General features: G+C 42.9%; 1 protein-coding gene across 6 annotated transcripts in view; it reads right to left on the reverse strand.

Moving 5' to 3' along the window:
* The window catches only part of NHSL1 (NHS like 1), a 185630-nt gene that overhangs the window by 91205 nt on the left and 79691 nt on the right, over positions 1-14734 (reverse strand). The window contains exon 1 of one of the 6 annotated variants that reach the window (XM_075087755.1): positions 2894-3023. The exons of the other annotated variants lie outside the window; for them this stretch is intronic. Within the exon in view, the coding sequence (XP_074943856.1) occupies positions 2894-2996 (103 nt within the window). The 5' untranslated portion in view covers positions 2997-3023. Of the gene's footprint in view, positions 1-2893; positions 3024-14734 lie in introns of those variants that run through there. 6 annotated transcript variants of the gene reach the window in all.

Raw genomic sequence — 14734 nt, forward strand, 5'->3', positions numbered from 1 at the left:
CGAGACAACTGGTGAGCAGCCCTGTGATCTTTTACAAAAAATAAATAAAAAAATCTGCATTTCTAGCATGGAACCCTTCTCCAGGGAGCAAGCAGCACATGCCTGGGATATTTCATGGATAGCTTCTATCATAACTTCTTGCTATTATTAGTATAAAAGACTTCCCTCTCAAATCCACAGCTGTAAGACAAGCAAGGATGGAAAATACTTCCCAAGTGCAGGCAAGCAGTAAGCGCACATGCTTGCTTTACAGCGTTACTTGGCACTATTCTTCTACAAAAGCTATGAAAGAAAGAGAAACTCTAGGCAAATATTACAGAACATGAGCTCATTTCTACAGCACAAGCCAATGAACTAGCTCACGACCCTTCTAGGTATTAATTTCTTTTATATGAAAATCTATTTAGATCTTCCATTTGTACCCCTTCAGTCCAAAAGATCGATAACAAGCACGCAGCACTGCCTCTGCTGCAAATGCCCAGTTCCGACCAAACACCAATACAACTCATGTTTCACACAATGGGGGTCACCTCAAGGGCCGTGCTGAAGAACCGAGCGCTGCCCATGGGCCGGCGCAGTCTGAGGGTCACCCGGCACCCCGGTGCGGGACAGCTGGGGTCAGCCTGCGAGCAAGAGATGCTGGATCGCCTGCCACGCGCGGGCAGAGGCGCCCAGCTCCGACCACCGCTTTTCCCCAAGCATCTTAAGGGGCAGCTGGGAAGGGCATGGCAACAAGAGGCTCCGTGCTGGCGGTCCGGAGAATCATACCGCAAACAGAAACCGCCACCTGAAAAAAGGAGAAATGAGAGGCAGCAGGCCCCTAGAGCTCACAGAGACCAAATTTTGGAGGAGGGATTTCATCACCAGCACAACGCACACCCAGCACCTCCACACCCACCAAATATACCGACTTGGTCCCTGTGCAAACCTGGGACTAATTTATCTGGTCGAGACTGCTTGCTGGATCAGACTGGGAAAACACGGTGGGAGCTGGCAGCCTAAACAGCTAGGCCGCTTCTTCCTGAGCCCTCAGAGCCCAGACAAACCAGCACCTGAAAGGCAAATGTTCTGTGTGGCTTCAAAGACAAATCCCCCTCCCCATACAGGCTACCATCGAGTCAGTAAAAGGACTGGTGTGTAACAGCCTCTCTCCTTCCCAATGTTGAGGTTAAAAAAAAAAAGAAAAAGAAAAATCAATGATAATGCCCCAGCTGATTATTTCAGGATCATGATTTGCAATGTAATATACAATAACAATAACAAGGTAGGTAGAAGTCTACTACCAACTAATAAAGTGATGCAAAGCACAGTGACTTAGAGAAAATGGTATGTAAGTGCATGCAAACAGGAAAAAAATACAAATATGACAATCAAAATATATTGCTAAGCAACAGATCTATCCACTGCTTTGCAGCACAGCCCTAAGATGGGCTTTTATGTATTGTAACTAGCAATTTTTATTTTTCAGAAATAAAACCTGAAAACTTTGAAAACATATTCAACTTAAGATTCATTAAAAAGCAAGTGTAATTCAATCTTATTATGCAAGACAAATATATTTTCCTTCCGTACAAACTCATTTCCTGCACATATGTCGTCTCTGAAAGCTACTCCTTGCCTCATTTTCAATCAGGTGCTCTAGACTACAGAGGACTCAAGTCTTCCTAGCTGCCTGGTTACCCACCTTGCTTAAAAACCTTTTAACTATTGTACTATTTATTTAAAAAACAACTTTTATACTGTATCTCTAAGTTAATGTTGTTTTAAAAAGTTTAATCTTTGTTTCTAAATTCCAGTGATCTGTTGAACTGTCACGAATTGAAAACCTCTTATGCAGTTAAAAAATGTAAATAGTGCAGGTTTTTTTGACTTAGTACACTGCAACAATTTCAGACAAATCACTACACAGCTAATTGTGTTGTGCAATTCATTAAGGTTTGCTCTAGAAACACTGATTCACTACCGTGAAATCTGCAGGAAAGGAACTTTTTTCCTGCCTTTTTTAATTTATGGTTGGCAACTGTACCGAGACCCTTTGTGGGGACTTTGCACAAATGAAAGTCATTACTAGAGTAAAAGCCGTCAACGTTCTGAAGCAAGGTAGACAGAAGAGCAAAATATCCTGAGCAAGCACTGATAAGCACTCAAGTATTCAACTTAATTGCTCCTCTTTCTCAGGCAAAGTATTTTTCTTTCAGGTCCTAAACCCGTCCTTACAGCAGCTCTCTGGTGTCAGCTTTCAACAACTGCACTTCAGTAAGAAGAGTAGCAGTAATTTTTAATACAAACAAAAATATGGAAGTTAAAAATAATAAGCTTTTCCTAACTGTAGTTTTCAGAACCACGTTCTTAGGAAGTCCATTTAAAAAGATAAAATAAAAATCTCTTTGGACATAAAACCTCTTACTGTCCCGACAGCTTTGCACCATCTCTAAATGAGAGTAAGCATCACCTGGCAGAGCAGCAGGGGTTTCTATGAAGCGTCTGCAATACCGCAGCACCACCAGTTCTCCGCCCTTCTCCAGGCTGGTGGTGACATTTCATCCAAAGCGGGGCAAAACCGAGTAACGGTTAATAAACTTCTGGTGCAGCAGCATCCGCAAAGGCGCTCCACGCAAGCCCCTGCGAGCAGGGCGCCCCGCGGAGCCGCCCGGTGCACGCACCCCCGCACCGAGCCAGCCCGGCCTTCTGTGCGGCGAGCTGTCGCGCACCTTCCCACGGGGCTCTGCGGGGTACAAATGGAACAAATTCACACGCTCCCTCATCAACGCACTCAATAGACTTTTTTTTTAAGGATTACATTTCAATTCTAAATCCCCTCCCCTCTCCACCACAGGAAAAGCTCCAGCCAGAAACGATGGCACCTCCTTTTTCCCGAGCGCGGCACCCTCACCTTTCAGGCAGAACATCCTGCCGCCGCCCCACGCAGCGGCGAGGTGGGTCCGCGGCGCGGCCCCCGGCAGCCCCCGGGCCAGCTGCTCTCCGGCCCGGCCCATCCCGCGGCGCGGCGCGGCGTGGCGTGGCGCGGCCGGCGGACCCCACCCGCTGGGGCCTCCGCCGCAGCGCTGACACCTCCCCGTCCGGCCCCAAGTGAAAGGCGTGCGAACAAAACGCCACCTACGAAAGGGACTGGCGGTCATCTTCGGTCCGTCCCAGCAGGCCCCGGCCTGAAGGCAGCTGTTTTAGCTCATCTGTCAGCATTTTTCACCGCTGCGGATTCAGCTTATGGGCATCAACTGGTCAGCCTTAGAGAAATACATCGCTTTAATCCCACTCAACTGTTTGTTATGAATTACTAACTCTGTGATTTTTTAAAATTTTTTTTTTAAATTCTGGAATATATATGTCTGGTCTCTCTTCAGAAAGTGCTTTGTTTGTGCAATTTTCTATTTCCTCTGTGCATATTGTCTTAATTAATAAAGAAAAACCTTGCAAGTGTGTCTGAACAGCCGAGCTAGAGAAAACGCTTGTTTTTTGAATGCTGTCTATTCCTTTCTGTGCACCTTAAGACTGTTTCCCTAGCTCAACACCAGAGATCTTGTGGCTAACAAGATTTCTTACGTACACTCTATATCTGCAGAGGAGACCTTCAGGAATAGAAGCACACAACCTCGTAAGCATTTTATTTTATAAGGGCCACAAAAAGCCGCCACCAGCACTGTGCTTATTGGGGTTATTTGGGTCTAAGTGCAGCTGTGTTGTGTTGACTCACTTTTATAGGGCCTGGCCTTGTAGAGCAAAGAAACACAAGAACCAGGGAGCAAGTCGGGGGTCAGGGTAACCTACCTCGCTGAACAACCAAGATCTGCAACCGTCTGCAAATGCATGAGTCCTGAAATCCTCCATGCAAAGTCAATTTAAAATAAAGAACGCATGCAAATGCATGCTATCTTTGGGCGGAGCTCCAGATAAAACCCTGGTCCAGACACCCTGAAAACACAGTTCAGATCCCAGATGAAGCAGCACTAATAAGACGCTGAGTACTATTAGCTGTGCATAGATCTTAAAGCATCCTGTTTCAAGTATCTGTCATCATGTAAGAAAAGTTACTTCATTTTAGAGTGGGCTAAGAGCAGGCTGCTGTGGCAGAAAAGTGGAGACATTACAGTGGAGTAACTCAAAATCCAGAAACAGCATTTATATAGCTTAGCCTGCCTCTTCTCTTTTAAATCATGCTACACCGGGTACACACTAATGTCAAGATCATCTTATGCTCTGGGACGCAAAGGGCCCCTTCTCATTAATTCCATTTTCTGGTGTGCCAGGGATGCACGCACTATTTCCCACCATAGCTCTTCAGAGGACTCCAGGAATAAACCCTTCATGGAAGCAAAATAAACAAGAACATATTGTAGCTGGAGGAAGATTACTTGGATACCAGAGGGATTTTAAGGTCCAGTCTTGTTAAATCTACTCATTAATTACCTGGAAGGGGAAGTAAGCAGCACATCAGTGATAGTCACTGGAGACTGAGAGCAGCTGTGAACACACCACTGGGGACTGAGAAACAGCATGACAGATTCCAGGGGAATCAATTGCAAACACAAGTAGGAAAATAAAAAAGATATAAAACCAGCAGTCTGCACATAGGCAGTAAAACAAGGAAGAGGAAACACTGTCAATAAAACAAGGAAGAGGAGGCCAACTATGGAACAATAATATTGTCTGAGAAATTGGACACAGCTTAGAGGCAACATGGTATTAAAGTGCTGAAAAGTCAGAAGCTCTGGGCTGTAACACCAGCGGCACGTACCGCTCTGGGAGGGTTTGGGTCAGCATCCCTTCCTCAGGGGATACTCTCTGTCTTGTCCACCAGCTCTGTCTCCCACCCTCACCAGGAGGAGAGCAGAGGAGCCTGAACAGGATCCCCACCTTCCTGCTGGGAAAGAGGGAACACTTCCAAAAAATATAAGAATTAAATGAAATAGAAATCCACATATTTGGGAAGGGAGTGGAATTACCAAGCCCTGGGCAGGCATAAAGCAGTCCAGCATCTATTTCCACCCCTTTTTTAGTGCATCAGGACTCTATGAGTGCCCCAAAGACATGTGCACAGCACGTGTCTTCACAAGCACACATCTTAACTAAGGAGGCCTGGTACCCCACTAAGCGCCTCAAAGGTGGTGGACCTCACTGTCTAGGAAGGCAGGAGGTCCAAGTGACACTATTGTCTTGCCTTAGCATTTGCAGCAACTGAACAAGTGCCTGGACCCTCTCCGGCAGCTGTGACACTTGCAGGATGTCACACCTGGTCCCAGCTCTGAGTCCCATCAGGGAACCGGTTCTCCAACTCCCTACATCTCATTTTGCTCTCTGTGACAGTAGGGAACCACGTTTCTCCATTGTACCAGGATGAACTCTATGGAAATAACATGGAAATACCTTCCAACAGTCAAATTACAGGGTATACTGATTGTATAAAGCGTTACCCGTCAAGCTGCATACAAAGAGACAGCTACAAGTGTGAAGCAATGCCTCCAGCAACGTATCCCACCACATCTACCCCATCAAGGGAGAAGCAGAGGAGATAAATGCCAACTGCCATCACCACCTCTCACAGAGGCACTGCTCCTACTGCCTGGATGCTAAATAGACTGGCTGCATAGAGGAGACCACGATGGACATGGAGAATTGTGCATGTATATCCGTGTTTAATAACGACTGGTCATGGCCTTCTAAATAGAAATGTTTTAACCACATGAAGTTAGGAATTTTGACACTCCAAACCAAAATTCTCTCCCTTACCCTCATGTCACTGAAATCTCTATCAGCTCTCTACGAAAAACTAGAAGAAATATATCAGTGCCATTTTTCCTTTGTTGAAAACATGACATCACTAGCACCATTCCTCTTAGCTGCGCTATCCTGAAAATGCAACAGGATACAGGGAAATAAATTTGGAAAAAATACATAAATACTTGCACAACTTTTTTGATGCTAAAGATTGTACCATTAAAATGAGCATGAAAGAAAACACAGCTCAGACCTGCCCAGCTCATGGAAAAAGGATGGGGGTTTAGGATGTTTTTGTCTTGCTTCACGTGTTGCTGTGCAGCTAAGCACATCCTGATTTGACTGCCAGCTAGCAGGGCTGTTGGGATGCCTAATTAAATCCTTTTCCCTTTAGAACCAAAGCGATCTGCGGAGACATATGTTTCTGATACCCTGGATGGGTGCTAACTATTGAAAGAGATTTTTTTTCCTAAAGCCTGAATCATTCTGACACATGTCCCTTTCAAACTGTGCATAAAACACACAAACAAACCCCACCCTGAAAAACTATCCAAAGAAAACAGCTGGAGTAAAAATACAATTTTCAACTTGAAGGTTGTCACGGCCCAACGCTGTTGAGTCTGCAGTCAGCTCAAGCACTAAGGAAAGCCAGACCCAGAGCCTACCAGGCGCTGTGGTCCCACTGACGATAAGAGGGGGGAGATAAAGAGAGGTCAGGTCAGACCCAGCGTATCTTTAAAGGGGCAACATCAACTTGGAAACCGAACTGAAAAGATATTGACCATTATTTTGATAAGTAAACCCAAATATTCTTGTAACTCCGAAGTGAAGGAAAATATTTTGCTATTATCTCTTGTGGTTGATAGCATGTATTACATTACCCATTCCACTCAAGGACTGATTAGGGTGGAGTTTCCTCATACAGTAAGGAAGGAAAGAAATATTTTAAAAATTATTATAGAAGATGAAATTTGTTTGGGGAAAGTCACAGCAAACATAATGAAACAACTAACTTAATCAAATGATCAGGAAGTATGTCCTTTAAAGCAGAATCGACTGTGAATAATTAGAATAACCCCGTCATTAATTCAAATAACTCAAATTCATATTCACCATAGCAGGAGGCATAAGGATGTGTCCTGTCCTGTAAAAAGTAATGCAGGCATCTGACTTGTGGTAGGTGGACCTTCTCAAATTATCTGTGAAACAACTAATACAGAGCTACTCATGTACTCCCAGCTTCGCAGCTACAGGGCCTTGTCGTACCTATCTAGACTGGCACGAGGAAGAGAATTTTCCAAATATTCAAATGTAGAAGCAAAATTAATTTAAGCACTTTTAAGCAACAGGGATGAACAGAACCAATATAAACATTGGGAAAAAACCACAGACATTTGCCCATAATTAAAACCGATTTCTAAAACAACCTTCTTCCAATAAAACCTCTGATTCCATTTGAAACTGTTTCCCTACAGAATTAAACCTAAAGCACTCACCTCTTACTTGAAGGAGGGACACAGTTCCACATTAGTCATATGTAAGTTCAGGAGCCAAAGTAAAATACTTTATCTATGTGTCTGGTTCTTTTCATCAAGAGACGATTTTCAATGAAACAACTTGATTTCTATTCGTACCGTAGCTATAGCTATACTTGTGGAGTTTTCAAGTAGATATGACACACAGTATTTGTGAAATTGTGTTACAGTTTCTCATTATTACAAACAAAAAGTTCTTCTGTAATAAACCCAGCAATGTCTGCAGGTGCAAAGTGCTTTGCATTAAAATTAATAAAATAAATGGTTTTAGGAATGGGCTGTCTTCTACCTTAAGTGAGGAAGAAAACAAATACAATGAGGTCACTAATTAGTTCACCTTATCTTTTGTTTCCCTCACTCTTCAGACAAAGGGCACAGAAAGGGCAAAATCTTTTTAAGAGCTGCTGTAGGTCAAGAAAGGAATCTGTAACCAACTTCTCCAAATTCATTCAGGAATTTCTTTGCCGCAGAAGTCGAACAAAGAGAGCATTCCTGGTTGTGCGGGGAGGACCAGAGTGTGTAGAGGCTTACCACATGTCAAGGAGAAAACTAGTTATACCAAAACAGTGACTGTCAGTCCTAAATTTAAAGGGAGGCTAGAGTAGAAATTCTGAAGAAAAAGCCTGAAAAAACAAGAGGCAATCCAGTCATTTCAATCTGATGCTAAAAGACCTGCTCCTAAATTAATAAATAAATAAATAAATAGATCATTGTTTTGCAGGAGTTGCATACCAAATGATGTTTGATTAAGAGATGCAACAGGGCTTAATTGATAATGTTTACTACTAAAACAAAACAAAAAAAGCCCCTTGTGCGCACTTTCATTTGCCTAGTCACCTGTGTACCACTCCAGAAAATCCCTGCAGCTGTGGCACCGGTTGACATGGCTTGCTCCTTCAGAGTGATGCCATCAGTATTTCACTAGCCCTGGTAACAACAAGCCACTAAGGAATGCTCCAAGGCCACCTCTGGGTAACTGGGAATATCAAAATCACAGGCAGCAGGAAGGGCACCTGAATTACCCTATTATCATCCTGGCATCTAAAGACAACTGTACCGTTACACACCATCCTACAAAAAGGAGGAGAAAAGAACAGGTTGTTTCCTGAAATACGCAGTTACAGCACATTGTCACCAAATACAGAGCAATCATCTTTCATCAGAAAGCTCCCCAAGACTGAAACACACCAGAGAAACACAACGAAGCAAACAGAAAAATCAGTTTCTCTTCTGACCTCAGGGGTACAACCGTGCAGGCATGCCATCAGTACTAGCTGGGGACCTGTCTTCATTCACACCGTCAAAATGCTTACTTAATGGACCAGAAATAGTTCACTGAAATACTGAACTAAAACCAGCAGTACTTTAAGCAGGTCTCTCTTGGCAGGGCTAAAATACACTCAAATCCTTGAAAATGAATGACAAGAATTGGCACTTGGGCATTTGCTGTCCTTGGGTAGCAAACTGAACCAGCACTCTCATCAGTAACTGTGCACAGTTACTGTGCAGGGTGACAGAGTGGTTTGTATCTTCACCTGGGTCTTGCAATGGGAAATATTCGTGAATCACCATCTGTTCTGCTGGCCCCCTTCTTGCTACAAACCCAAGCCAGCCCCACGGCATTTTCTGTCACCACCCCTGGGGTAGAAACGCAACTGCTTCTTCAGTAAGGGTCTGACACATGTGTGTGTGAAGTGTCAGCGCAGAGTAGGAAGAACAAAATGAGTTATTTCTCATTTGACCTGATTAATTTAATAGATTTGCTGCCTTTCCTGCAGTCCCAGCTGAATCACAATCTGCTGGAGGCTGTGGAGGAGCTGCAGCCTCCTCAGTGTTGGTCCAGCTCCACTGTCTTAGGCAGACAGCACCCCAGTGGATGGAGTTGTGCTGCTGAGCGCAGTGGGTCTTCTCCCTTTGCAAAAGCAGGTCAAGTTAGATACAAGTCAAACATATAATTTCATACCACTGCATGTCACAATGACCTCATTTTAATTCTGAAATGAAAATGCCATATTTCTCATATATGGCATTAAATGTATCACTCAAGGTTAATAAAATTGTGTTAATAACTCCTGGAAGAAGGTTTCCAGGTAATTGTACAGTATGCTGTAATCAGTCACCCTTACTCATCAGCTCTCCAGCAGTCTTGACTACAAGGGAGGAAAACAGATACAAAAGACTCCATGGAAATTACAAGCAAGTACAAACAAATTTCAGTTTCTAAAAGGCAACAGCCTCCACTATTCATTAGTTTCTATACCTATTTCAGGCACTGAAATTAGGCATGGATGACAGAACTGAAATTAAGAGCCAGTTTTTTCCATAGGTCCCTCTTTAATTAATATAGTCACTAGCGAGGTGCCTACAAGAGTGTGAGTCAGAGTATTAAGCCAATTATGTAAACCATGAGCATCTCCCATTGCATTAGGGAGCAAACACCTGCATGTGCAAAATAAAACAAAGCCACAGGGAAGTACGAAAATTCACATACGCGAGCAAGGAAAAGGAGAGGAAGGCAGCAGGCGACAGGAGCGGGTCTGGTGGGACACAGCCGACAGCGACATGCTGTGCGCACCCAGGCCCACGGTGCCCCGCGGGCAGGTGCCATTGCTGGGCGAAGCAGTGAGGAGGCCAAGCCATGCTTCCCTCCAGCAGCCATCCCTATCAAACCTGACCTGCCAACTGGAAAGCACAGCTTCTTGTACCACAGCTAATGGACATGGCCCACAGTTCATGTAAGAAGTGGGAAGAGGGGTCATGTCTCTGCCTTCCACCTCCCTTCCAGTATGCATGCACAAAAATGCACGTGCACTTTTATTATGGACCTGTGTTACCTTGGCGAAACTGCAACTGGAGATAACTTATATTTAATATCTCCATGAGCTACTCTCAAGCAATACGCAGCCCTCTCAACCCTTCTGCTTTGGCGTTTGATTTGACAACTTCCAAGCAACTTTACTTGTCACATCTTTTCATTTTGAGTGAATGGGCAAGCGATACACCAGTTGCAATGCATTTAATTCACAGCTCATAACTGCCTTCGGTACACTGCAAGTTCATCAAGACTCAATGTCCAGGGAATCCATCTGCTTCAGGGAGATAAAGTGCCAAGCAGAAGCTGCCATACCATATGTAAGGGAAGCTATAGAAGGAGCAGAGGGTTCACATATTAATTACCGTTCATTGGGATGGAAAAATACACCATACTCTTATGTTCCTAACGTACATGCTCACATGCTGAAAATACACCTCCATAGATATCATAAGCACCTATGCCTTATATTTTAACAGACCACTTCACCTCAGGCTTTGAAACAAGCTACATATAAGGTTATAGAGGAGCTTCCATTTCCCTTCCCCAGAAAAAGACAACAAAGGGGTTTCTACCTACAAGCGGGAAAGCAAGGCTAGTAGATAAATTAATAGACAAATGTCAGCAAAAAACAGGTGGATGGAAAATGCAGAGTTTAATTTCTTTATTTCTATTGAGATTCTGCAGCTGAAAGACAAGAATAAAATGTATTTCACTGTTTAAATTAAAAACTTTCAAATCCACCCTTTTTAATTGTTCCAAATATTGTACTAGAAGCTAAATACACTCTTGCAAAATTCATTAACTTTAGTCGTTCAGCCACATTCTTAACCAACTTCACTTCCTTTTCATTTGTAATGGAGATTGGAGAAAAAAAAGTAGCTGTAATGTTTGCAATGTCCTGCCAGAATGGTCAGCTATGACCACACCAGAGACAAAGCCCCCTCAGTTTTAGAGGACAATTCACCAAACAGTTGGCTAACAAGTGCATGGAAACATAAATTTTCACGTATTCTCTTACTCGATGAGCAGTGCATTGGAAAGCACATACAGCACATTGTTTCAGCTCATATGTCTCACTGGAAAATATCCAGTCCGCTTTATAAAATAGAGCTAGCTAAGAGCAAAATGTGAAGGTCAGGAGACATCAGTTTTGACCCTCTGCTGAGGGGAAACATTCACCCAAGTTTTTAGCCTAAGGACTAGCTGGACTTCGGAGGGAACGAGAAGAATAAGAAAAAATATATAAAGTGTATAAAAGCATATAGAAGTGATTACATCATGAAATAAAACTTTAAACCGTTCATAAAGGTCAAAACGAAACACTCTCAGAAGGACAAATCACAACACCCTATGCGTTTCTTCATTGCTGCAAAGAAGCAAGCAAAGGTCGTGCTGTTCTGTGAAGAGCACTGCCCTAGCTACAGCGCTAACCCAGACATCAAGTAAAGCGAAACAGCAAGACAAACTGGGTTGCGACATCCTTGTAACTTTGGAAACACAGGGTTAAGTCAGGTGCTGCTCAATTTGTTTGCTTTTCCCAAGACTGCGCTCTTCTGTAGCGACCAGCCAAGAAAACTCTTACTGGAGCTACTTTGCAAGTCAAATTCAAGGTGCGCTACAGATGGGAAAAACAGTCAGGGTCTCACTTCACAGCAGCACAGAGCTGCCCAGAAGGAACCAGCGTCTGCCCCAGGAGCAGCAACCTCGGGAGCTTCACGGTTCTCAAATACCGGCGGTTAACTTCCCCTTCATCTAACAAAAGCACCCTTCTGAAACAGCAGCTCTGACTTGTTGATTCCCCGCAGTAACAAGGTACAAGTGTGTTCTTCCCTTCAACTCCTTCCTCACAACAAAAAGATTCCACAATCCCCTAAGAGATTAAGACCCTTCAACACAGTAAATGTATATTAGGAAGAGGTTATGACTCTTTGAGTAGACAGTGTATAAATAGTGAAACGAGCCACAGCTGTAAAAAGAAATCTACTTGGAAACCTCCTTCAGCGCAAGACTGCAGTTCTCCAGCCCCTGCTTCCTGGAGAGGAATGGACACAACAGGACAGCAGCCAGGAAAGAGGGAAGGACACCAGCAAATGTTTACGGTCATAGCAAGTCATTTTTTCTTCTTTCTATTTTCACCTGGAAGGTTTTGATCAGATGACAAAGAACAACTTTTTTTTTTTTTAAATAGAATTTATTCATACTATAAAAATAGCAAAGGATTGAGATTTGGCAAGGGTTTTATAGAACAAATAGCAATGATGGCTGGATCCATGTTTTTTTGATAAAGCGGAAGTAGAGATGTGGGTTTGAACAAATGATTCTGTGATACATACCAACATTTCTTATTTAAACTTAATTTGTTTCTGTAGCTTACAAATTTTTGCTTAGCAAAACCACTTCCAGATTCCCATGTATGGCAATATTTACCAGAAGACATGGGAAAGAAGGCAAAGTTTTGATTAAATTTGCATTTACGTACAAGCATACAAAAGTTCCTACTTCATGGTGTAGTTAAATGCAGGACTTTTGACTGTCTCCAGCTGTTTTACCAGCATGAAAAGTTTCGACTGCTGCTGTATAGCATGAAAATTTTACAGAATCCTCTGCTGTGCCATGATACAGACATGCTAAGACAAATAGTACGTGCCTCAGTAATTTAAGTGGTACCTTTGCTCCCAGCTGAGGATTGCTTCCATAAAAGCACGACAGCCAACAGCTTCAACCGCAAATATTAATATGCAAACTTGACTGTATAGGCAAATTGTTACAAATGTGTAAAACTATATCCAGTTTTATCTTTTCATACAGAACCTACAACATGTAAAAGGAAGAGGTATGACAAGATAGAAGATTAGCCTTTGTATCAAATCTCTAATTTTTTCCACTCAAATATTTAAATTTGTATATGTGTGCTCATAGATACAAAATTGTGTGTCTATAAAACATTCATTTTAAAAAAAAGTGTCTTCCACAAAAAGGTATATGAAACATATAACATTTGTTTTGGAGTTACTCCAGTCTCTTACGCAAATGCTTTTTGAGGTTTCCATGCATGATTATTTATGGACTTGCCCAAAGCTTCAAGAATCCTTCTCACAGATACACATGCCCCAACACTACCATCCATCACATATTACTGCTCTACAAATGCTAACAGCCCCCTTTGGCTTTTTGGGCCCTTATCTATGTAGTAACTGACATGACTTTTTCCCCCATTGAACACAAGATCTTGTGCAAAAACATACAGAAGAAAAAGCCCCATTAAATGATTTTACCTTAAAATAGCAACAGCAAGTCTGGATTCAGTAATTTTGCTTATAGGAACTTACTAGTTCTTGCTACTCTTACATCTCACTACTAAAAAAAAAATGTAATTACTGTCTGGCCCTGAACCCCCCTTGTGAACTGTGTTCACGACACAAAATTTAAAAACTCATTTGGACTTTAGACAAAGACCAAGCTGATGCTCTGACACTGAAGTTAGACAACGTCAGAGTTGCAAATCTCTACACCGAGTTTCTACAGAAAACACTGAAAATACAAACTCCTCAGTATTACAAAAACCACAGGTCTTGAGTCCTGACTCTGCCTCTGGAATATGAAGAAAAACTCATCTGATAGTATCAAACTTAGCCGATACATGTTCAAACCGACCACACCATAGAGCTGAAGAACATCATTTTTACTGATACAATAAGGCAGCTACTGTGACAGAATAAATTCATTGTTCGGTTTGTGGAAATTCAACCCCTTAGTAACTGTGATGTTCTCAGACTGTAATATGCAGTGGGTGGTTAGAAAGTTAACCAACAGCTTCAGTAAGAGTTGTCATCAGGACATCAGGATTACTTCCATCGGACACGCCACAAGGACATGAAAGGCTGAGCCCACAAGTAGTCACGTATGAATTTTAAGAACTCTTGGCATTAAAGTTTCACATTTAGACTGTTTTGCAAGGAAAAATTGGGCATTCTACACACTTTTATATTAAGGACTGAGACTTGGCCAGAAGAGAGCAGAAAGCGAGTGGCTGCCACTTTTTGACCTGGGTTTGATCAGTGTTTAAAAGACTGCGTTACCTGGAAATGAGGTTTCTCTGACTAATGACTCCAAGTAAGTTTTCCAGGTAGGACAGCCCGCAGTATAAGCAGCCAAGGCTTTTATCTTTCTCATGATGCAGAAAGGTTGGAAAGTGACCAAGTGAAATGGAGGCAGAGGGTAGAAAAAAATCAGAGCAATAAGCAGAGACAGGAACTGGGGTGGGGGACAGGGGGAAAACCTCCCCGTTGGGTAACGGCATCTTTTGATGCATTGCCACCTGTGGCCAGACCTAACTTCTAACTGTGCTTTTCCAACACCTGGACAGAAGATCACTGTTGGAATAAATAACAGAAGAAATAAGGTCACTAACTCAGGCATATTTAACGACCCCGGAGAAACATCTTCCCTTTCTCTGCATCCCTGCCAGCACAGTGGGGAGATCAGCAAGACTGGCCATGAAGGCAGCAGCTCTGAGCAGTGCTGCCACATGCTCTCCTTTTCCAACCCCCAAAACTGATGGGAAGGAAGAAAGCAGGAGGGGGAAAAAGAAAAAAAACGAAAGGTCAGCAAAACTTGGTAACATGTTCTGATGCTGAAATGTGACTCACCT

The sequence above is a fragment of the Phalacrocorax aristotelis genome, chromosome 3 (genome assembly GCF_949628215.1).
Source record: "Phalacrocorax aristotelis chromosome 3, bGulAri2.1, whole genome shotgun sequence".
NCBI lineage: Eukaryota > Metazoa > Chordata > Aves > Suliformes > Phalacrocoracidae > Phalacrocorax > Phalacrocorax aristotelis.